The sequence below is a fragment of the Triturus cristatus genome, chromosome 8 (genome assembly GCF_964204655.1).
Source record: "Triturus cristatus chromosome 8, aTriCri1.1, whole genome shotgun sequence".
In the NCBI taxonomy this organism is placed as follows: Eukaryota; Metazoa; Chordata; class Amphibia; order Caudata; family Salamandridae; genus Triturus; species Triturus cristatus.
Window position 1 is genome coordinate 74,749,806 of NC_140591.1, and position 25,826 is coordinate 74,775,631.

At 45.5% G+C, this 25,826-nt stretch overlaps 1 protein-coding gene across 8 annotated transcripts in view; it reads right to left on the bottom strand.

The window, feature by feature from the left end:
• The window catches only part of STXBP5L (syntaxin binding protein 5L), a 1,956,595-nt gene that overhangs the window by 435,998 nt on the left and 1,494,771 nt on the right, over positions 1-25,826 (bottom strand). For all 8 annotated transcript variants that reach the window (XM_085621040.1, XM_085621038.1, XM_085621036.1 and 5 more), the window contains one exon: positions 9,228-9,293. In XM_085621040.1, coding sequence (XP_085477166.1) covers positions 9,228-9,293 — 66 coding nt within the window. The remainder of the gene's footprint in view (positions 1-9,227; positions 9,294-25,826) is intronic.

Sequence of the window (25,826 nt, forward strand, 5' to 3'; positions counted from 1 at the left end):
TAATGACTGGGACAAGGCACTAGGTTTACCTGATATGAATGCATTCTTTACAACAACCTTTGACTGGCGTGCCTTCCTCACAGCTGTGGAACATGAAGTACAAGACTACCGCAGCACTACAAACAAGAGGTACCCATTCTTGTGGAGCCCTGCTCAGCCACAGTTCCAGCCTTGCCCGACCCTAAAAGTGTGGTACCAACATATCACTGTCAGACTATTGTTCTAAATATCATCTGCAGAATTATTGCCCCGTTGAAATTAATAGACAATCTAAACCCATTGGGTATACATATATTTGTGAACAGTATTTAGAACACAATATTTCTCTGATACAATATTTTTATATACCATATTTTGACAGCCAATTAAAGCTTGTGACCCACAGCTACAAAGTCCTCCACGACCAAGGATCTGCCTACATGAACCAATGCCTGCATTTCCACCGACCTCCCTGGAACCACAACTCGCATACCTCGCCCGAGCAGAGATACCCTGCATACGCTGCTGCCGCTCCGGAGGCAGCTCCTCCTCCTTGCCACCAAAGCTTGGAATGTCCTTCCCCTCCACCTCCGCACCGCACCCTTGCTGACCCACTTCAGGAAGGGGCTCAAGACCTGGCTCCTCGACTGATACCTGCAGCAAGTGCCTGGATACCCTCACGGGTTACAAGCCACACTTTACAAGTACGACTTGGCTGATGATTGACATACAACCTGCAGCAAATGGTGTCTAAGTCATGGCTAACTAATCGATCTTGACTGTGGTGAACTAACAACCGGCATCTGGCCTTGCCCTAGCTCCAGGCATCTTCAGGGGTGCCCAGTGCTTAGTGTGAGCTGGTGGTTTCACGTGGAGCTCACCAGCACTAATATTTGGAGACTCTCACTTACTTTTCCACATCATACTTTTAGCCAGAACAAAACAGTGAACAACACGAATGGAGGAAAGGGGGGGAGGGTAAGACAAATTGGAAAAATAATGACCAAGAGAGAAAAATAGGATGAAAAAGAACCTGTAATAGTAAACAAAAGGACATGATGAGTAGTGTGGTGAAAAAAATGGCATGAGATGGAATCAAGACAACACAGCCCTGGTATTCAGCACTCACGACCTTTGTCCGCACCAGCTGTGGACATCTGAGAAAACCTTTGGGCACTAACACTTACAATTTAACAAATTAAGCACTGGGGGTGTCAACACCCTGGCCAACTACTGCCATTGATTTGCACTAGAGTTTGGTTACATTGTTTGATGGAGAATGTTTTTTGATACTTTAATACCTTTTGATGCCGAAATCTAATTTTCTGGATTTTTATGTCAGTTTAATCATTAAATTGTATTCTTTTTGACTGTGTAAGTATTTAAAATGTTAACCTGTTTTTTCTTAATTTTGTAGTTGCTTTGATGTTGGTGTTTAAGTACTACAAACAACTTTCTCTAAAGAACTTTTTCCAAGTTTTCCCAAGGTACTAAGACCTTGCAGCTTGTGCCATGCTATAAAGCTATTAAGCTACAGGATTCCACACAAAAACCTCTCTACTTGCTTTAAATTCGGTGAAGCTTAGGTACAGTTAATATAAAAAATGAGGCCTCACTTCCAGATAGTTTAACAGTTGGGTTTACTACATGAACTTTCTGCAACACAAAAACACAAACACATCAACATAAAGTATAATCACATGAAATGACACATCATTGACCACACATGATGTAGTCCTAAAACAATTTTCTCCCTGGTAGCTTTCAGTGCTGCATGCTGATAGCAAGATTGTGGCAAGTAACCCTGACAAAGTTGTTTCAAGAAGCCCCAAAGCAGGCACCCTCAGCAACTGTTTTAATGGGTTGTATGACAGAGGCATGCATGGCTAAACCACGTGTGCACCTACTACGCTGCCTACACAACGAATGTATCTGAAAAATGCATTCCTTTACCACGCGTGCCTTTACAATTCTGTGGTAAATGCATGACTGGTATGGGGATGTGGGGCAAAGTTCACACCCTAGGCCACCTGCCCTTACCCTGACTACCCCTGACCCTTAAACCTAACCGACCCCTAAAAACATCTCCGGCCCACCCTGAGCCCTAAAAACTACCCTGACCCCCCCTTAGCCCTAACAACTACCCCTGCCCCCCTCCAGCCCCAAAAGGTGCCCCGACCCCACCCTGAGCCCTAAAAACAACCCGACCCCCGCCCTAAAAACTAGTGACCCCCTTAGCCCTAAAAACTACCCCCCATGAGTCCTAAAAGCAACACCAAACCCACACGAGCCCTAAAAGCAACCCACCTCCCCCAGACCTAGCCCTGAGCACTAAAAACTACCCCCAACCCTCCAAAACCCAGCCCCAACCCCACTTACCTCACCACATCCTCACCCGACCCTTCTTGATCCTGGGCCCGCCCATCTCAGCATCTAGACTGCGCATTGCCTTAACCACGCATATGTGTGGATAAGGCATATGCACGGTTAAGGCAAGCATGGTTACGCTTGCATTGGAATAGCACGCGTGGCCCTGCCCTCGATGTTCAGGCCGTTTCCTGTTTTAATGTGCGCTCAATAGTAATGTGCATGTACCCCAGCGCATCCTCAGTTACAAACACTTCCGCAGTGATGTCCAACACACAGGCGGAACACTCACCAACACTTGCACTTAACCATAAGATGATATATATGCTACATTGAATGATGATGGTGGTACATTAATGGGGGCTCCCAGGACAGAGGAGAGTATGTGAACTGTATCAAGACGGGCAAGCTGCAACATATTCTCACACACCTCTGATCATTGGAGGGAGAAAATAAGACGACACACTCTTTATTTAAGGTTTTGTGGCTAGAATTACATACCAAGTGATGGTATACAAGAGGGGACACTCTTGAGTGTCCACACTTAACATACACTTCTGCACCGGGCAGAGGGCCCTGTGTGAAAGGTGGAACCTGTAGGGTGATCTATGTCTGTGTATTACTATGACAAGTAGCATGCCCACTGCTCTATAGGGTGCACAGTGTGGAGCAGTCTTCCATCTGTGATCTTTAGCATCTGCTCCTCGAGAAATCCTGGCTGTTTATTAAGTGTTTATTTTCTGTTTGGGGATTGTTTTTTCTCCTATTAGTAGTAGACATGATTGTTTGGCATTTTGTCCTAGTTCTGTTCAAGGGATACTTCTGTAAATTTAGGAATTGTGTGATGTGTTAAAAATGTAAACTATAAGTGCATTTGTGCCAATATCTTCTACATTCTTTCAATACTCATTGTTCTGGACGTGACCCCCTACTAAAAGAAGAACAAGTGGGTGCTCTTACCTACAAGAGTGACTACAATAAAGTGAAGACATGGAATGAGTGCAATTGAGCAACCTCAACTGACTTTTGAGTTGCAGCGGGACACTTTCAAAGTTCAGGTTCATGCAGCAGTCCCAACGCGTGGACCTGAGTATGAAAAGTAACAGAGCACTCATGCTCCCTAGAGGTCTGCAGCTTCCGATGTGCATCAACATAACACACGTCGGTTGAGTGCCCGCCTACTGGCACTCTCATGGCTTCCCCATTCCTTCCAGTAGAGCAAAGAAAATGGTTAATTGCTTGCAGGTAGACGAGAAGGACAAAAAACTAAGGGAGAATAAATGGCATTACAATTGTACATGGGGTAATTCAGCTTAATCCCTTAAAAGGTCATCTTCTTAGTGTTAAAAAGCCATGGGCGATAGCAACCACATGCCACATGCTTCCAATAAAATTTCTTCAAACTCAAATTCGTTCCAGGCTGTTTCTTCATTGATCTTTGTGGTTCATATAATCAAGTAAGATCACTGAATGTCTTTAACAAATACAACACTGGATGCAAGTTTAACCAATGATCCCTTAAGACTCTGAAACTGAGGTCATGCTAGTTGGAGTTAACTTGGGGAAGGTTCTAATGGTATTGATGGTAAGATGACCTTTGCTCGTGGAAAAAAAACTGAGATTGTGGCCATGTTTGGACTTAAAATTGCCTATTGCACCACAGAGAATAGGAGTGGCTTAATCAGATTATTACCATCTGAATCTTATGTCTTGAACAAGTAAACGTAGTAGAGTTGACTTATTTTCTGCCTTCCTGCTGCATTTCTCTGTACTGCACTCTTCCAGTCAAACATCTGGATAAACTGAAGACGGCCCAAATTAGAACTGTTCAGATGGGTGTCAGGTTGAACACATAGACGGATGCACCCTCAGTGAGAAAATTACCAGGCGGGCGGGGGGTTATCTGTCAGCCAAATGGCTGAAATTAACACTATGAATTTGATACAGGAGGCACGAATGGGCACTGGTCCATGATACTTCAGAACTTGATTGCTCACACCACCTCTGAGATCAACTAATTCACCCTACCTAATGGTTCCAAAACACACAACAATATGATATGATAGGTAAGAGCCTAGAACTGGAAATGACTAAATTATAAAACAATCGGCAGGTCTCTACAAAGTGTATGTAAACATCACAAGTTTAACAAAGATTTGAAAAAATGTCTTGCAACAAATTAATCTCTTGCCAGTATGGGGTATGCACACTAATGATATCTGCTATGTTTCAAGTAATTATGTGATCTGTCCTCAGCTGATAAAATATGTTTCTTGTTGCACTTTATTTTGATATATACTGCTCCTGTTAAGCTGTCAATAACTCTTAGAAGGTGACCTGCGCTGCAAATTAAATAAATACAATAAATACAAAATAAATAAATATGACCACATTTTTCATTTTATAAGAAAGAACTCATTATACAGATAGTTATTTCATTGTGGTTAAGCTTCAGCATAGAATACAAAGGGAAAATATTTGGGAACAATGTCTCCCATAAACCTCAACGAAAGAAGCCTTACACGCTTACTATGTACTCCTTGCCTTAGTAAAGATGCCCTTGTATTTGTACCCCTTGGTAAGTTGAGATGCTGGCATGGAACCTAAGGTAAAAGGTTGTATTTTGTATGCGATCATTTATTTATAGTTTGTAAGTTGTTTATAAACCACACAAAAATGCAAAGATGAAACCATTATCTCTTAAAACCGTAATCATTTAATATAATATCAATTAAAATTATACAGAATTTACGACTGAACATCTTGTGATTCTGGGCAAATCACTTAATCTCCCCGTCCCTACCAAAAACTAATGTGTCCTCATGTAATGCAACTGGTGCTACGTAAAGCGCTCTGATACTCGATTCGGGTCAAGTTCGTACTATATAAAACTCTGTAAAATAAAAATAAACTACATCTTTCTGACAACAATTGATGATCTTTTAGTATCATCAAGCAGCACTGTCAATACAATGTGGGGGTTTGGTGTAAGGTGGGAGTCCTTGGACTTGAATGCAGAGTTCAGTGGTCCAGTACTTCCAAGCATGTGAATGATATGCTAAACAGAATGCCCTACAATATTGGAGACTTACACTGCGTTATAGCTGCAGTAACTAGTCGTTTGCTTTCCATGTTCGTACTTCCATTATCCATTGTGTTTATACAGACTTGGAGAATCAGGAGTTGGTGTCTCCAAACACGCATCCATCACAAAACACAGCCCAAGTTACAATAAATACTCTACAAGCGAGCGGGAATACGAGATGACGAGCACCCCTGCTGGACGTAACCATGTGCAGTATGAACCTGATGTACCTGGAGATTACCAAGACCAAGACATACAACACAATAACATCATTCTCCTCCATCTGTAAAACAAGAAGAGGGTCCTCCATCTGCAATGACCCGCATCATCTGTTGGGGCTGGCCCTCACACTTGTATACAGTTCATCTAATCTCATCCCAATGTATGAGATTACCTCCCGCTCTCTTTCCCTCCCAATCCTCTGGGCTTGGTGTAAACATGTAGGTACCTTCTACCAGCACCATGTCTTACTCCATGACTCTTTACTTGCTTCTGTAATCCACAAATATCAGAAGTTAACAACTGTGGCATGTTGTGCACTCGATGGCCCCTACGGCTGTGTCTGCACTATAAACAGATGAAATAGAGTAGAATAACTTCTGCACTCCAAAAATCCGATATTTAAAAATCTGTCTCCGCGTTTATTCCTGTTCCACAACTATCATCTGGTGCCTTTCATTAGAACAAGGGAGCCTACCTACAAAGAACCCATTTATGCACAAGAACATAGCCATCTGCAGTGGATGTAACAACTAGGCCTCTTTCTCAACTGTATACAATCTTCCCGCCATGACATACCCCCTTACACAGAAGACACCAGTGCGAGGATGTTGGCTCAAGTGACCATCTGTTAATGCTGTGAATGGCTTTGCAATGGAATTCCCAGGAGCAACCAACAGCAACATGGCCACCGTTCCTCTCCATGGTCCTGGCACTGCCCACAATGCTTCTTCCATCATCTATTGCCCACTGTCCTCATTGACCAATAGACCAACAGCCGTGGCCGAACATCGATTGACATTTCAACACAGACACTGCATGGACAAGATTAGATGCCTTAGCCGTCTCTTTCCTGTCTTTAGATGCCATTCTTGTAAAGTACAGAACTGGAGACCTCTGATCACTGATTGATACATCCAGACTTCTCACATCCTGTCACTTTCACTGGTGCAATCCGAAGGCAAGGCCTGAAGCCCACAATCGATCCATGTGGCCGTCTGACCGGCGCCGCCAGCCCTAGTTGCTTAACTGCCTCCGATTGGCCAGTGTAAATATCGTACACTGAACAGTCATATGATTTGATGCGTCATTCAAATGGAAATACAATTGTTACATTGATTTTAAAAGGACAATTAAAGTCAGCAGCGTTTGTTCTTTGTAGAATAAAAATAAGTACACTTTCCAGAAATGTTGAAAATAGAGCACATTTGAAGAAGGCTCACTTTACAGTCATGACACTGATATAGTTAACAATCGTCTCAGATAAACATCCCTTTACTTTTCATGTGCAATTTATTAAGTATTGAATCAATGTTCCCTGTGCATGAAGCATTCTTTTTTATTGCTCCTGTAATGTGTAACGTGCTTTTTGGACCATGTCTCGAGCAAACCTCTATCGATGAAATACCCCAGGATGACTAAATGACGCCATCACAACTGAACAATATCCATTGTTTTACGCACTTCTGTAGATACTCTACTATCACAGGGTTTCCATTCTGGTGGATTGTTCACTTCTCATTTGTGACTTTTCAACTCTAAGTGGAAAACCTCCACAGGAAGAGAACTTCCTAAATGAGGTCTGTCCAGCACAGCTTCACGAAGGTCGAAACCATGTCAGGTGTTCATGATATCCACTGACCATGCAACTGAGTTACATTTCAGATTCATTTCCTGTGAATTTAGTCTTATGTTCTGAAGATATGTCTTGGATTCAGAACTCTTTAGCCTATGTTTGACACCTCTGCCTTAAGGCAGAGTGAAGAAAGCAAGTGTGAGGATTTGTTTAGAATTTGTTGAAAGAGATTGAACATTAAGCAAGTACATTTCTTGTCAAAGACCCAACCAAGTCAAAAACATCCAAGAAAACCCAAGAGACCTGAGACCAGTGAGCACAGTACGGGTAGGCAGAAATATCAGCAGGGGTCTATTTCAAAGTTGAAACCAAAAACCTCCAGCCTACCACTTCATTTAATATGCTCCTGATAGCAATGTAAATAGTATATAGGGATACTGTCAATCAAACACAGAAGTGGGTGTGGCTTGCATATTGTGACAGATGGAGAAAAGTGATCACACCCAAGGACTACGGATGTGTGATAGTCAAAGTGACCACACTCATGAACTCCTGCTGTAGTATTACTTCATTTTAACCAATTACACTGAGGTCCCAGACATCAAGGGAAAGCCCTGACTTAGTACATAGTGTCCGATAACCTGAAGTCATTTTGTCAGGCATGTATATCAAATGATTGGCTATGCACACTGCGAAAGACACGTACAGAGGCACTCCCCATCTCCAACAGCAACCTGAATCAGCATGAGGGCAGCCAGGGAAGTCCCTGTTCCCTGCTCACCTGCCACAAGGCATCTGCACTCTCTCATGCCTGAATGTCAACTGATGGGTGCAGAATACCTCTCAGCCCCACTGATTATCCCAAAGAAATACAATCTGTGCATCTACACAAGGCAAAATGTCAATTTCACTAGTGCCAGTGGTTCATAAACCCAGCCCTATGTGCCTTTGTAATGACTTGTTGAGGAGAATGGTCAATCTGGCTTCGGTTCCTCGTTTTGCATGGTACGACCCTGTGAGCTCTGAACTCAAAGCGACAGGGATGTACGTGGCATACAGTCTCAGGCTGCGTGTCAAACACATCCACATCAATGACACCAAGCTGCTCCATCTCAGGAGTGGGAAGCTGAAGTGTGTTTTTTCTCTTTGTTTTATTAATCTTAGTTATGCTTCTCTTATGGGAAAAGGCAAATGATGATCATCAGAACATACCAGGACTGAATGAGCTCCGGACACTTGACGTTGGACAGCTTGAGACCAGTCGGACTCCCATGACTGCACCTCTCGACTGATGAAATCCCATCTTTCCTACTATGGTCAGTCCTCTGCTGACTGACTCGTGAGGCTGCAGTTACAGATACTCTAAATATACATTTAAAACCTCTTTGACCCAACCATAATTAAGGGTCAGGGCTAAGAAGCACCGGCATTGCCTGAGACACACCTCCCTCCATCTGGGTAGGTTGCAAACCCGGCAACTGTTTTTGACAGTTCAGAGCCCCCACACAAGAGCGGGAAACATAGTCTGTGTAAGGAACCCTGTTCACCATAGTGCACACCATGTGATAAAGTACCGTCACCACGTGACTGTGAAGTATGCTGTTACAGTGTGGCTCACAGTGACAGCAAGAGCGTTGGCCGGTCTGGGTAAACAGTAGGTTGTCATAGCCTTCCCTTGGGCGGTCTGGGTACATGGTACGGTGCCATAGCCTTCCCTTGGGCGGTCTGGGTACATGGTACGGTGCCATAGCCTTCCCTTGGGCGGTCTGGGTACATGGTACGGTGCCATAGCCTTCCCTTGGGCGGTCTGGGTACATGGTACGGTGCCATAGCCTACCCTTGGGCGTTCTGGGTGAATACTAGGTTGTCACAGCCTTCTCTTGCACTTGTTGACTCATTTGAGGCCTTAGTGAGCTTGTGGTGGGTGGCGGGATGGACCACAGATACGCATGTCATGCGGGGATGGAAGAGTTTGCCTGACAAGAGGCTCATCACTTTTACCTGAAGTGGGAGACTTGCAGCGTTCCAGCTCCAAAGATATGGGACTGTCCGAAAGCTCTGTCAGACCTGGAGAGACAAGGAAAGAAAAAAGGAAATTTAAGAAAAAATAATCACATTTAATTCTGACTGGTTTGAGGAAACACAACTCTTAGCAACCTGCTCTGATAAAAGGTATTAAATTATTAGATTTCTATGTTCCAACTTCGATGGCAAGAGATACATCAAGGAGGGAGACAGGGCGAATATCAAGGAGGTCAGGAATAATCGCATCGCATTCTGGGCATTGAAGCAACTGGTTCTTTTACGCGGGGTCCCAGATGTGCGATTACAAGTCATCAGTAGATTAAACTAATTTTGCCTTATAGAGAAAGAAAAACAATCAGGACACAAATCCAGGAACCTATCTTCATTTCCAGATTACTGTTCATGATACCAATATATTTGGACTTAATTGTCAAAACAAAGTTGCATCTGCACAAACAAAGGCAGGATCCTGAGCCATAAAGTCAGAATCCAATGAGCATAAGTGTGGAGAATTTGCCAGACATATGATATTTTCTGCAGTTGTAAATCATACCTTGAGGAGAAGTGTGTGTTCTCACAGTAGGTACCCAAATAGAATAAATCTGGAGGACTCTGCAAAACCTGCAGGAACAGCATCACCAGACTACACACAGACGTGGAGATACAATAAAGAGAAAACCAGATGCCAAGCTTTTCCTGCTACACCTTGAGAGTACAGAGTTACATTGTGGTTGAAATCCAGAAAACACACTTCCTCCTGCACTTCTGAAAAGTGATCACAACAAAGCTCTTCAAGAAAGACCTCATCATTGTCTAACATCTGGTTCATCATGTCACTTTACAAACTGCCCCAAAATGTCGCCCGTACCCCACTCTCCCTCCCAACCTAACTCTGTATCCACTGCCCACTGCTCCCTTCTTCCACTCTAGCTACCTCCATCCCAATCCCAACTTATCTAATCTTCTGAGTTTTACATGTCTCTATTGTTTTGTAGCTAGGTGCTCAGCAAGATTAGTAGCTGTTTCTTCAGAGAACATTTGACATTATTATTTGGTGTTGTCTATTTTTGTTTGATGTATTATCTCTATACTGGTGATATATACATATTGCATTGGCGCCTTTCACACCGTTCACCTCATTTCACATTGCTCGTGGTTCATGAATGATAGCCCACCCAGGTCTCTATGTGAGCATTGCTGCCATTATTCCCCCATGTCTACTCCTTCCCATCCTGGCTTCTTCATATTACTTGACGGTTCAGTTTACCAACCCGCTGTATCCTTATCTCTCGCCAATCTTGCTCCCGACTCCTATTTGGGCTTGTTGCACACTTCGATGTCCCATCACTGGTCTTTGGAGCTGCCTGGATACGCAACCACTAGACGTTTGTAAGCTCTCCCGATGTGTCTTTCTCTCAGAGCTGTTGGGCATGCTACTGTTTATAAGGTGACCCACTGCCTCACGAGTTATCTTGACAATATTAACTTTATTGATTAACTTTGAGTTTGGCCAGTGACAACTTTATCTGTGAAGTGACAGAATAGAGGTAGGGAATGTTCTCCAGAAGAGCATTTAGAGGTGTTTTTGAGCAAAAGCTGCAAATATTTATTTATTTACAACTCTGTATACATCTCAGTACAATAAATGTATTTCAGGGATATTTTGGCATTTCAGACCTTTGCTATTGGTGGTATCAGGCTCTTAGCTTCTTCCTATGAAGATTCTGGAATTACTATTCACATATTAATTCGGTGGATGTATCCAGAAAACCCTTTCAAAGCGAAAAGATGCAGACCTTTCTGCGGCAGGAGCTTCCAACTCTGCCAGGCAAAGGTTGAGGGGAGAATATCTACAGTCAGGTCCCGGCTCTCAGACAGCTTGAAGACCTTCTATCTCAGAGGTAGAAAACCCTACTTTGAGAAGACAAACTATTGCCACTCAGTTGCTTGATACAGTTGCTGATGGCTTACAAAGTACCCCAGATAACAATGCTGATTCTGAAGGAGAAAATTCAGATTGGTATGGCCCTAACACGAAAACAGGTGAAATTCTTGTCTACATTATAAAACAGATGAAACACATTTCTACATTATTGAAAATTCACTTTCCATCACAAATGGGGAAATTGTTGACTTCAGCGAGAATATTTATTTGACCCTACACTAATTGAACTCTCCTTTCAACTGAATGTGCATGGCTGGATTACATTTCAGAGTATGTTTGTATCAGAATTTGGGCTCCCTTAGACAAACCTGTATAGCAATAAATGTAGAATGGAATGCCCACACCCATCCGTTCCTAACAGCCTGATTTTGGCTTGGAGGGTGGCCTGTTGTCCTTCAGCGCGGACGAAGACATGTTGTGAGATCATTGCGGGCCCTGCAGTAATCACTAAACCTTCACAGGAGCCACTGCCAGGTTGTCTCCATTTCAGTTTCAGGCAGCCACGTACCAAACATATTGTTTTTCAAAAAGCAACTCTTAAAGCAGGAGTTTGCTTTTGAAAAACAAAATAATAATGACTCCCACACCCTATGAGCCTTCTCCCAGGGTGTGAGGGGAATAAGTATTTGTTTGCCTGCATGCAACAGCCAGGTTTTCCCTCTTGTATCAGAGTACCCTGTCTGCCAAACTGTAAATCAGGCCCTAAGACTTATCAACCTGTTGGACCTGGCCCTTTTAGCAGGTTCACCCCTAAACTTTTTGCATTTATCTTAGCCTTGGTCCCTATGTAGTGTTAGTAGTTGTAGGCCTCTAGGCACTTTAGCACTGTGTCCCAGTGTAAAGTGCGTGCGCTCTGTGTTACATGTAATGAGACTGGCCTGCCCTCCCACAGGAAAGCATAGGGGATATGGGTGTCCATGGTAGTTCCTGATGTGAGAGGAGTGCAGGGGTGAGTTTGGTATGTGCAAACTCGTGAGAATAAATGCTGCGCAATGGTGTGCGCAGATTTATGGTGACTAGTGGAGAAGTGCCACTTCTAGAAGTTGGCATGTGTGTGTGCTGTGAATTGCCTGTCTGGCTTGTGATTGACAGGAGCTGAGAGGACTGGGGAATTCCAGGAGCCAGGGTGAGTCTGCCCGGTGGTGAATGGAGAGATCTGCATGTAGATGGGAGGGAGGAGTGCACCTGGGACCTGAATAGGACTGTGCCTTCCCTACACAATGCTGGCTCCACCTCCTGTGGTGCGGCTGAAGTCCCTAGCCTGTCCTGTGAATAGGGAGAGGGGTTGAGCAAAACAAAGTGCTCCAGAACCAGTTGTAACTGGTTCTCCCCATGCCCTACAGTTGGTGACAAAGGAAGTGTGTGTATAAGAAGGGGCTGTGACCCCATGTCTGGGCTCTGCTGTTCTGATCCTGACGCTGGGGGCTGCTGCTGGGCTTCAGGAGGAACCGCCACAAGGGACTGCCTCCCTGCTGGAGGGCCCTGTGTGCTAGCCTGCCTGAGCCCAGCCTTGAGCCCCCCTGAACTTGGCCTCTACTTTGAAAGGGCGCTTTGCTCTTTATTGCTGGGAAGAGCACGCCATTTTTGGCCCTGGACCTGTGACTTTTGCACCTGGGTGCCCTTTTTGGGGTGAGGGCTGGTGACCTTGCCCTGGTGCTGAGAGAGTGCTGCTGTTGTGCGGCTGAAGCGCTGAGCTGCTCATGAGGAACAGAGAGTCCCCGGCGTAGATGATTCCCCCGCATTTGTGTGCACTCGAGCGGGAGCCCACCCCGCGTTGTTGTCTGTTTTTCTTTGGGAGCACACCCCGCCTATGCTGGACTCGAGCGGGAGCCCACCCCGCGTGACGACCGCCTCTTAAAGTTAATTGATGGCGGGTGCCCACCCCGCATATTTGTTGTTCTGAATACCCCTAGCGGGTGCCCACCCCGCCAGGGACTTTATGTAAAAATAACGGGAGCCTACCCCGCATCGAGGGAAACACCGCCGCTGGCCTGGGGGCTACATTGCGAGTGCTGGGCCTGCCTACGTCCGCATCAGCCGCGCTGGGATTGGTCCCAGTCCTCAGGGATTCCCGTTGTGTCACCGCTAGGCCGCGCCGGGATTGGTTCCCGTGGTACAAGCACCCTAGTGACTCAGAGGCTTGGCCTGGCCGCGCCACGCTGGGATTGGTTCCCGCTCCCTAGCGTCACCGCCCTGGCCCCGCGCTGGGATTGGTTCCCGCGGAGCGAGTCTCGAAGCGACCGGGAGGCCTGGTGTTGCGGCTCGGAACAAGGAGAAGGAACCACCCCCAACAACCGAGGGGCGCGATTGAAAAGAACTGTGCAGAAGCGGTAGGAAGTGTGGGACTTCACCTAACCACGAGGATTCCCCTCTCCCTCAAAGTTGAAAGGTCGGCCTCGGGAGCCGGGAGGGCCCTGCAGGAAGGAAGCTGCCTCCGCAGAAGACTGCCAGGCCCTAAGGTAACTCACGCCTAAGTGACACGGGGGTTTGTTGATTTCATAATAATTTTAAGAGGGCCAGTTCTTCTGTAGTGGCGCATAGTTGTCTCAGGAGCCCGTGCGCTCCAGGGGGACATTAATATTCTAGAGCCCCAGATGGCTCCAACGCTCGGGCCATATCTATTTACGGAGCCAGTGCGCTCCAGAGGAGCAGATGATTTTTAGAGCCCAGGTGACTCCAACGTTTGGCCCCTTTTGGTTTTAAGGGCTACTGAAAGCCCAGGCCGCATATGAGTACTTACAGATGCCCAGCAAGTAGTGGGCAGCTGCATCGTTTAGGCACACCATAATTTTGGGGTCTTGCAAAGTCAGGAGTCAGATGCGCTCCTTTGCCCCACACTTTCCCAGTTGCCCAGCAAGTAGTGGGCAGCTGCCGCGTTTAGGTTGGCGCAGTGGCGCACCCTTGACTTTCGCTGCCTAGGCAGCAACCCTGACTCTTGGGACCTAGGGCATTTGAGCCCTGTTTGAGATGGCAAGTTGGCCGGGGACAGTTTTCTGTGTTGTGCCCTCACCTAGGGTACATGGTTATTTCTACATGTGTGCGTTTGCGTAATGTGCACTGCCTTTATGCTTATGTCCATTTCTAAAAATATGACTTCTGCATAGGAGGTGGTTTAATGCTTTGGGTGTTAGGAAATGTACCGTGTGTAGTATGTTTTGCGCACCCTGTGTTTTATACCTCTAGATATGATTTCTGCATAGGAGGTTGGTCACCTGTTTAGGCTTATGTTAGGGAGATTATACTTCCCTGTGTGGAGTACGCCCCTAGTGTAATTATACATAGGAGGTAGGGTCTAATGCGTTAGACTTGTGAGAGATTGCATAATGTGTTTAGGCCCCTGTGATGTATACAGGATGTGTTTTATACCTGATTCTATTGTGGTCATGCTGAGGTCATTAATGCTCCAGTAGATACTGGTTGTGCCGTCCAGTTAAAACTTGGGTTACAATTGGTATATGTTCTAGATTTACAATTGGTGATTTGTGCTAATTCTGACAGTGGTCCATGTGGCCCTGTCTTGTGTAAATAGTCCCCTGTAAAATTCTGCCCAGTGCCTGTTGGCACAGTGTAAATTATGTGATATCATCTAATATGTTTATTATAATACAAAGGCTATTTTTATATTTAACCTTGTGTGGAGTTTCTTTTGTGGTGGGTCTAGGGTGTTGTCGCTGGGTGCGCACGCAAACGCTTTACACATTGCCTCCGGGATAAGACTGACTGCTCGTGCCAAGCTACCAAGGGGGTGAGCAGGGGTTATCTTTGGCGTGTAACTTCCTTGCCCTGACTAGAGTGGTGGTTTCTGCCTGGCTTAGGCACACGCCTTAGCCAACCAGAAATCCCATTTCTAACACAACCCCAGCCACAGACCCAAAGCTGATAACCTTATTTTCAAATTATGGCAAGAACCTTAATATAGGGATTGAGAGAACCTGCTCAGCATATTAGTACTAAATTCTAGATGCCGTTGGTCAAAAAGTACAAATATTTGATATGGTGGAAAAGGCAAAGGATGACACCTGGAATACCGACACAGTAGAACTTTCCAGCTGCATACAGAAGATGATCTGTTTTGTGGAAATCCAGATGTATCCCATGACAGATGCAAGGGCTTACCACTCAATAATGACAATTAGTTAGTAATTTGGCATCTCCCTATGCTGGTCCAATAGTCTTCCTTCTAGGGACAATTACCTAAAGGAACTTACAAAATATGGCACAGTCTTTATCACCATGGGTAAGGTACAAACAATTGCCTCTAAAATCCTTTTTGGCAGCTCCCCTGGCCAGCCTCTTTTACTCAAAGTGACGGCTTCAGTCCTTTTCAAGAGGGACGATGGGTGATCTTCACTTCTTTCTATAGAAGATCATTATGTCAACAATAATCTAGACAAACAGCCGGAGGTGCAGCAAACCTTGATAAGTATCCCTGTCTTTCACACTTAGAAAGCACGGTCGGTTTATTGAGACAAGATGGCGCCCACATCACCGATCGCTTAGCTAGCGCTCCCGGACTCCCTCCCTCCCCTCGTTAGAAATCCACCTCCCATACAGCCCCCACAGCCCTGGAAGGATAACAAATACCTCTGGATCTTGTGAGGCAGGTTTGGTGTTTCTTGGCGGCTCCCTGATCCTTGACACGGCGGTTCCTTAGTTCTGTCTGGCACCCTCCTCGGCTTCCGCATTCCCAGCGCGCAACGCGGAGCTACTTCGGGGCTGGGGGCGGAGCTGACCCGACTGGGTTTCCTGCTCCGATGTCTCAGAGGTCTGTATGGGGGAAACCCCGCACCCCAATGGATACGGCTGGAACAGCCAAGGGTGATTTGATACAACAATGGAGTGGTAAAAATGGTGCTACAAACAATACAGGAGAAACACTGGAGGGGAAAAAAAGAGAAGGCGCGCAAGGTAAAGACTGCGGTAAGCGCAATATACCCCCTTTGTTTCTACCATGGAGGGCGATAAATAGCAAAAAGATGCAGGGGGATCGGTAGGAGGTATTAGTAAACCGGTGAACTCGCCTATGAACCAAGGACAGGTTGAGGGGGACATTGGCTATCCTACTACTGACCAATCCAGCAAGCATAAGGGTCAGACTAGTAAAAATGGTGACATTCTTCTTAATGCTGGGATCATGGGAAGCAAAGACCACCATTTTGTGACCCCTGTAACGAAGGATACACCCCCAAAAAAGTGCACAGGACTTAATAACACCACCGAGGAAGCTTGGAGCAGCATTATACCAAAAAAAGCGCAGACAGACACCTTTCTGAATATGGATGAACCGGGGGATGAACCAAGGTGAAAGGATGATATCAGAAATCAGAACATGATTAAGGAAACTGATTCCGGGGATTACCTTTTTTCCCATTCTGACCCCTCTGCTTTATCAGGAGATTAACTTTAATCAATTGCACTAGGGGGGCATCTCTGAGCAGTGGTCATAGTGAGACAAGCAGTCTACATCCAGAGTATAAGGACCAAAGACTGCTACATCTGAAGCCGCCGTACGGACTGTACACAAGAGGTATGAGCATGGCGAGACTGTTACCGACGATGGGGAACGCACTGGTATGGGACTATTAATTTTCGGCTGGGCTAAGGACAGACGGGGGGCTCTAATCAAACATTCAACTGAAAGCACAGTGGAGAAGCCTGAAGATATCTCACTGGCTGTGATACATGAAAGCATTATGGCACATAGAGAAGAAACTTGTATGGTCAACGGACTCGAGGCGCATGTAGCAAATTACAGAATTCTTTTTGACGCATTACGAAATCCTGTTCTGAATTCACAGAAAGGTTCAATGAGGCAGAAGCCCAGATCTCTAATTTGGAAGATGAGCTGGCAGCTCAAAAGGCTGTGACAGAGTCAATATGCGCATCAAAAGATGACACACAGTGGAAACTAACGGATCTTGAAAACCGTCTTCGGCAAAAAAATCTGAGAATCCTGCGGATTTCCGAAGGCACGGAGGGTCAGGATGTGCAAAAGTTTGTAGTTGATCTTTTTACTGAAGCCTTCCCAGAACTTCCACAATGGGATTGGAACCAGGAGAGACAAAGAGCACACAGGTTCTCGTTCACCCAACGTATGAGACCAGGACAAAATACCTCCAGACCCAGAGCAATCCTAATATCCGTCAACAACTTCTTGGCTCACCAAGCTGTATATGAATTAGCACGCCCTGATAGAAAGAGGGTGGGAAAGGGGTCGGTGGAAAAACGAGGGCAATTGCGACAACTTATCTCTCTATTTCAGGGCAAAGGGGCCCAAGCCTTTTTGCCTAACCCTGTCACATTGAAGGTCATATATAATGAACATCCTTGTTTTTTCTCTTCGGAAATGCAGACTAAAGAGTATCTACAGTCTATTAAATAGGGCTTTAGAGGATAGGCACACTTTCTATCTTATATATTTTTGTCTGGTTTCCCGGCCCGTTTTGTCTTTCCACATTTTTTCTTTTCAGGTATCTCTGAATAAGGGGATGTGGTTTATTATGCGTGCAGATATTGAAAGATATTTGCGTGAGGGGGCACCTCTGGGTAACGTGAGCTACTCATCATGCTTTGGAAGCCCCACTAGGAAGGGGTGGTGAGGAGGGTTGGGGGGAGGTTTCAAGGGGGACTGGGGAGCACGGGGGTGGCAGGAGGAGTGGGGGTTTGGGAGTAGGGAAAATGCAATCCATGACAAGTGGAAGATAGAGGTACACAGGTGTGCGAAATTATGTGGCAGGGTCAGTAATTGGAAAGAGTTGCAAGTATACGATGGGCAATAGGATGTTGCCCTCTGGATTGCGTATATGCTCCTTTAATATATGTGGGCTAAATAATAATGGGAAACAGCAACGGGTGGCTGCTGAATTACATGTGATTCAACCCGACCTGGTATGTTTACAGAACACTCATATTCCGTGGGGTAAATGGAAGATTCTAAAATAAGTAGGCTATTTTTTATTGGCCCTAAAGGAGAAGATCCTCAATATGGACTTAAAGGTGAAATCATTGAAGGCTAGGGACTTCTCTTTTGAAATCCACTCTGATCTCGCCAGAGTTACCCTCGATAGACAATGGGAATTGGGCAGGAAGCTGGATGACTTTAAAAAACTGGGTGCCGTGGCTCAGCTTTAATTTCCAGCAACTCTGATAATTATGCACAAGAACAAAATGCATAATGTTAGATCGGTGCAGGAGGCAGATGACCTGCTCGAAACCATGGGGAAAGGGGATTCTTAATGGGTGAATCCATCCCCGGGGTACTGGCACCGGCTTGGATTATTTACCTATGTGCCTTTCAGGGCAGTCTACGCTAGTAGATCTCAAAATTTTTGCCCTCTCTTCTGCTCAGATATGATATGGTATGATTGAGATAACTATATAGTCACTTTTTTTTTTTGTCACGCTCAAACTTCTTTTTGAGCTTTTTCTTTTCTCTTTTTCTAATTTACTCACAAAGGGACGGGTGGGCTGCACTGGGTGGCAGCATCTGGACTACATCTGTCCAGGTAAATGGGGGGAGGGTTCTCCTGGGAGGGGATGGTTGGGAAGGTGGTGTGGGGGGGTATGGGGTGGGGAGCACAGGGGCATAAAACATAACATTTCCTCATTCACCTTAGTGTCCGTTCAGATGGCCGCGGCTAGGTCACGATTGGTGTGGTGCTGGTTCCCTCTGTGTTTTAACCGTGTCATGGATCTTGGGTTTAAACCCCCCTGAAAATAATTCAGTTCCTGTCCTGGAATGTTAATGGCTTGCGCGTGAGGTCCAGAAGGGCAAAAATGTTGCAATACCTAAAAGACTCTCCCGTGCAGGTCATCATCCTCCAGGAAACTCATCTCCTTAAGGAAGAGATCACAGAGATACTCAAAAATGGGTGGATTTTTTGATCTGCCTAAACCAGACTGCCAATATAAGGGGCTACACTGTTTAAAAAACAAGCCAATGCCCGTGTCTTAGACTTTCTTGTTGACCCATGTATTAGGTGGGTAATTCTGAAGGTGATTATCACTGGCCTTCTGCTCACCCTTGGTTGGCTATTATGGCCCAAACCAAGACGATCCTTTCTCTCGTAAAACAATTTGTTTTTGCATGTCCTAGACTACCCAGACCCGGTTATTATGGCTGGGGACTTAAACATTGTCCTGAATCCTAGATTGGAAAAGTCAGCAAGCAGCAGAGCTAGGGTTCCTTCTAGGTCCCTGATGTACCTGCAGTCTATGATGGTGAAAACCGGGCTCTGCGATATCTGGAGAGAAAGATCGGTCCATCAGTCTATATTCTGGTCAGCCATTGTCTGAGGGGCAAGGTCAAGGACATTGGATACTTGACTCCTCATCTGTCGGATCATTCAGGGGTATCGATGGATCTGGACCTGGTGCAGGGCCAGCATCCCATAGCCTGGACTTTCGATCGAACTTTACTTTTTGAGGCGGAAGAGATGATGTATTTATCCCATGATACTGAATGTTTTTTGAAGGTCAAACTAGGCTCGGCCACGACTGCTGTGGTTTGAGACTCCCTAAAGGCTTTTCTAAGGGGCCTGATCATGAGCAGGGTGAGTTTTAGGAATAGACAATACAGAGGGGAGGTGGCACTTAAGGAGGCGGATATGAAGACAGTAGAGTTGGACCTGAACAAAGGGGGCGGTTTGGAGGGGCAGCAAGGGAATCCAGCCAAACTTAGTAAGTTAAGGGAGCAGTTGGACAAACTAGGGTCATGAGTAGATGGGAGGCAAGCAAGCTTGCTCATTTCGAGTACGAGGAAGATGCTGGTAAGCTCTTGGCATGGAAGGCTAAGTCCGACAGGTTGCGTAACCAGATTAAACAAATTGATGTGTCTGATGGGGTAACTGTTCTGTCCTCGGATGTAGAGATAGGAGGCACTTTCTTTGATTTCTTCCAGGATTTGTACCTAGAAGACTGCGTTGTGGATAAGATTGAGGCTATGGAGTGGTTAGGTGGGACCACGCTCTCCCCCCTGAGCTCTATGCAGCAGGAAGATCTAGAGCAGGATATCTCGCAGGAAGAGGTGAAAAAGGCTATTCTTGCCTGAAAAAGAGGGAAAGCTGCAGGGCTTGATGGGCTGCCAATAGATCGCTATAGATCTCTGGGCGAGGCGATAGTTCCGGCTCTGACAATACTTTATAATGAGCTCTTATCTGATGGCTTTAAGCTCCCAGGCTCTTTGGGTGAAGCCACAATCATCCTGATTTTGAAAACCGGTAAGAATCCAGCGAGTTGTGGGTCTTATAGCCCCATCTCGCTGTTGAAAACAGATTATAAAATCTTTGCTGGGATCCTGGCCGCCAGGAGACATGCTTCATTCTGATCAGAAGGGGTTTATTAAAGGTAGGAACTTATCCAACCTCACTTATGATTTTGTGGGTGCAATAGATCTCTCCTCCACCTATTCACTTCCTCTCGCAGCCATGGCACTCGATGCCACTAAGGCTTTCGACAGGGTCAATTGGGTTTAGCTGTTGGCAGTGATGGAGAAATTTAATTAGGGTAGGAAGTTCTGTCGAGCCATTCAGTTGATCTATCAAGATCCGTCAGCCAGACTTCTGGTTAATGGCAACCTGACCAGAGCTTTTAAGATCACCAGGGGGACTAGGCAGGGCTGCCCTCTTTCTCCTCTCCTCTTCGACCTGTACATCGAGCCTTTTCCTCAGCGGCTGAGAGAGGAGCCAAGCATTCTGCCATTTAAGCATGGGGCTTGGGAGAGGAAGGTGACCCTGTACGCAGATGATATTTTGATTCTCTCCGCGGACCTTGCTACAACCTTTCTTGCTGTGATAAGGTTGGTACAGGACTTCGGGCAGGCATCTGGTTATGAGGTCAATGCAGAGAAAACTGAGGTTATGACCTGGAATCTCGCGGGGTGCCAGCATCAGACCAAGCATAGTATGCGGTACTGTGGGTCAGAATAGTTCAGGATTTCGCCAAGATTGCAGGGGTTAATTTGGAGGGTGTCTCAAGGGAGTGCCAGAAACTGATGAAATCCTGGGCCCATCTCCCTTTAACCATTCTTAGGAGGGTCAATTTGGTTAAGATGGTGGTGCTCCCCAAGATTACCTTCCTTTTCAATTCTATCCCCCTGCATTTTGGCAAACCGGCTATTGACAAGCTCCAGCAGGCCATCAACTCTTTTGTCTGGGCATATAGGTCCACTAAAATCACCTGGAAGAAGCTGAGGCGTGGGAGGGAGAAGGGTGGACTTGCCTTGCCAGACTTTCAATATTATGCATGGGCTTTCCAGCTGTCACATTCCAGGATGCTGTTAAAAACTCCAGCGAGCACAGGGGTGGGGGCCATGTTCTCTGCAATGCTGAAGGGTGCTAGCCTATCAGGGGAGGGTATTCTGTCTAAATTTGGAGAACCGAAATACTTCAAAAAGGTTAAGCTTAAAGTTCTCCAGGCAATGGCTAGAACGTGGGCCAGTCTCAAAGGGCTTATGGGTCTTAATTACCTCTCTAGTTTGGCCCCTCTCTGGGACTCTCCAGGCGCACCAGATTTCTTGAAGGATAGGCTGGCATCACCTCTTAAAGCAGCTGGCTTGAAGGTGTGGGGAGACTTGGCTCACGAGGGCACGCTTATTTCATAGGTATCACTTTGTGAAAGGGTTGAAGTGGGACTTTCTAGGTTTAAATACATTCAGCTGCAGAGCTGGTCCGAAACCCTAAAAACTCCCATAGGTAGAGGCAACATCTTGGAACAGCAGTTAGTGGCAAGACCAGTTGGGAGGCAGGAGGTTTCCTTCAGGTACTGGACCATTGAGAAGGCCGTATACGGAGAATTTAAATTGGCCGAAGAATTATGGGGGGATTCCTTACCAAATGAACAGTGGGAATATTTGTGGCAAACTTCATTTAAGATCTTGTTTACCATTGTGAAACCAGCTTGGCTTAAGAGGAATCACCTGTTTACCATACATAGGGCCTACTTATCTCCGACTAAAATGTCAAGGGGGCCCCCAGTCAGCTGTAAAAAATGAGGTTTGGTGAGAGCCTCAGATGTACATATGTTCAAGGACTGCTTGGTAATAGCAGATTTTTGGGAAGGAGTAGGAAATTCCGTGGCGATTATATTAGGCCTCCCAATCCAAATAAATTTGGCCTTGATAATTTTTGGTTTATCTAATGAAATCACAGGTTCTGCCAGATCCTTCCTATTTTATGCTATACTGTTAGCTAGGAGGCAAATATGTAAAAGATGGATAGATTCCACCCCCCCTGCATTCTGACTGGTTGGCCTCATTGTTTGAGACATCCAAGATGGACTTGTGTAGAAATCTAGCAGGAAAAAGACGGCATTCTGGGACTTTTCGCTAAAATGGTCTGTGGCTTAGTTGGGTGAGACCGTTAGGCTCTCCCTTATCTTAATGTAATCTTTTTTAATTTAACTAAGGATTTAATCAATTATTTAACCACCTCTAAAATGATCTGTGGGTCCTTTGATTATGCCTCCTTGGGTTCTTATGACTATGTTGGGCATTTCCAGTTTCTCCGATAGGCCAAAGTCAATAGTCGCCAAGTTCACCTGGGCCGATTGAAAGAGTGACCCCTTCCCCTTTACTCTGGAGTTTGTGACATCCGAGCCTGTCATGGTACCAGTAGGCAGGGTGCTTCTCTTGGATCCAATTCAATAGCCTACATCTCTTATAACATCGGGCTTTGGTACGGACGGCTTGTTTATTCAGTGTGGTCAGAGGTGAATGTTGGGGTAGCCATATTGGCTAAACATGGGATCCAGGGCATGGGCAGAACAGTGGTAGATAAACAAGGCCGATGGGTGGTCATTGAATATATATTGGGGGTCGTTAAGTTTACCTTGTGCTCAGTTTATGGGTCCAACCTGGGTGAGGGATCAGTATTGGAGGGGCTCAATTTAGAATTAGCATCATGGACCACCCCACTGATCTTGTGCAGCAACTTTAATATTCACCTGGGCTGCCAGGACTTACAGGCTGGAAACCTAAAGTTTTTAAAGCACTATATCACCTTCTAGGGGATCATGGTTTGTTTGATGCATGGGCTGTATTACGACAGCCAGACCCTGGTTTTACTTTTTATTCCCACCCACATAATAAATTAGTGCAGCTAGACTACTTTTTCACCGCATCGGCACTACTTCCGGGGGCTAAAATTCAGGTTGACCCAAGGATTACAGCGGATCATAGTCCACTGGAGATAGATATTCTGATTATTAATACATTCTCCTCTCCGAGATCTTTCTCGTTTGATCGGAAGCTCCTAATGGACGCAACATTCATTAATCACATGAATAATTGGATCCAGCACTTTTTAGAAATCAATCGCAATTCAACCTCACATACTTATGTGTAGGATGCTTTAAAGGCAGGGTTCAGGAGAGAGGTCCTGAGCTTTGGGCTTCATAAACAGAGACAACTGAAGGTGGAGTTCCAAGACTTATATGGAATATTTAAAATAGCTGAAGAGAACCTTATGCGGGGAATACAGGTGGGTGTTGACATCACAAAATTGCAAACCGAGGTTGCCCGTAGTAAAGCCAAAATCAATCTACATTGGAGTAAGGAAATAGCCATCAAATACAAGCTGTATAAGGAAGAGAGTTATGAGTTTGGGGATGCTACTGGGCGCTGTCTTGCACAAATGCTTCGCTCTAAGGAAGCGGTGCAGAGGATTAAGACCTTGAAAGACACACATGGTAAGAAATGTCGATACCCTCCCTGAGATCTTGAATGTCATTCATACTTTTTTGAGACCTTATATACAGAAGACAACTGTAGGGGGCAGGCAGCTGAGGCTCTCCTCCGGGGTATAAACAGTGAACGGCTGGGCCGGGATGAAGCAGTCATGCTGGGCACCCCTATCACTATGGAGGAGCTCGAGGAGGCAATAAATAATTTAGCCAGTGGCAAGGCGGCCAGCCCAGATAAGCTACCCCTGGAGGTTTATAAAACCTTCTTTCGGTAATTAAAAATTGTGGGCTGCCATCCTGGGAGGAAGCAAATATTATTGTTTAAAAAAAAAAAGGATAAGCCCACAGATCTCCCTGGGTCTTATCGACCTACTGCCCTGGTGAATTGTGATGGGAAGATCTATACTAAAATCTTGGCCTCCCTTTTGGCTAGGGTTATTACTCCACTAGTGTCGATACAACAGCATGGGCTTATACCTACCAGGGGTACAGTCAACCACATCAACAGGGTGGTGACCCTATTTGATGCAGCCAACGTGCAAGGTACCACGCTTGGCTTGGAACTGTAAGATATTGTTTCGCCGTGTCTCCTGGAAATTTTTTATGGGTGGTTTTACGTCATTTGGGGTTTGGTCCTGGCTTTATTAAAGTGATCCAAGTTATGTAAAAGACCCCCAAAGATAGAATCTGTATAATGGGCCTAGAGTCTGAACCAGTGCATATATCGAGAGGTACAAGGCAGGGTTGTCCATGCTCCTCACTGCTATTTGTATCATATATAAACCCCTTTTTAACTATGCTGGAGGGGAGCCCGAGAATCAAACCCTTGGTTTGTGGACAAGAGCAGCTCCAAGTGTCGGCATATGCAGATGATATAGCAGTTGTAACATCTGACCCAGCTGCAGCTGTATTCGATATAGAGCAACTTGTGCATAGGTTTGGGTCTGTGTCTGTCTACAAACTTAATACATCTAAAACACAGATTATCTGCACAAACTAAGCCTGTAGTGGGGACCCTAGAGTGACCGATGAGGTGACATATCTGGGCATTAGAATTAAGACATGCTTAAAGGAACTATTGGAGGTTAATTGGGGTCTGTTCTCACTAGTGTTAAACAACAGTTAGAGAAAGTTGAGTGTCTTCATCTGTCACTGGTGGGAAGGTGCAACGTCTTAAACATAATTATCTTACCAAAAGTCCTTTTCTTTTTTAGATCTGTACCACTAGAGTTTACTTGGGGGCAGTTACAACAGCTTCAATCACACTGTGTCAGGTTTCTATGGGCACCAGGGAACCGTGTAGAGCAACGCACTCTATGACATTACCCCGGGAGAAAGGTGGTTGGGCTCTACCGGACTTTACACTTTATTACTACACCTGTGTATTGCAAAATATGCAAAATATGCAGATAATGTTAACAGGGGAGGAGGTTGGAAACCTTGCAGAGACTCCATCTATACATCAGATGTTGTTGGGGGTGGAGGCCAAGAACTGCTTATTTAAGATGTTGGAGTCTAGCTATTACAAAAAGACCCGCTTTAAGTTTATAGCAACTGCTTTCAAGGTGTGGAAGGTGGTACGGAGAGGGTTGCGGATTGAGGGGGTTTGTCACTATACACCTATAGCAGTATCAACTCTACCACCTGGTGTCTTTTGGGATCGGATAGTAGGCAGGTGGATAAGGCAAGGGATTTTATATGTAGGTGATTTGTATGAGGAAGGGAACCTTCTCCCCTTCTTAATATTGGCTGACAAATATAAGCTCCTTAAAACTGAATTTTTTAAATTTCTACAGATACCTGATTTTCTATGTAAAAAGCAGAGGGTCATAGAGCCGAACCCGCTAGTCGAGACCATTAGACACAAAGATCGAATTGGCGTGTTATATAACGGCATTTTAGACATGCAGAGGGGTGAGTTAAAGGCTCAAAATGTGAAAATGGGGTGTCAA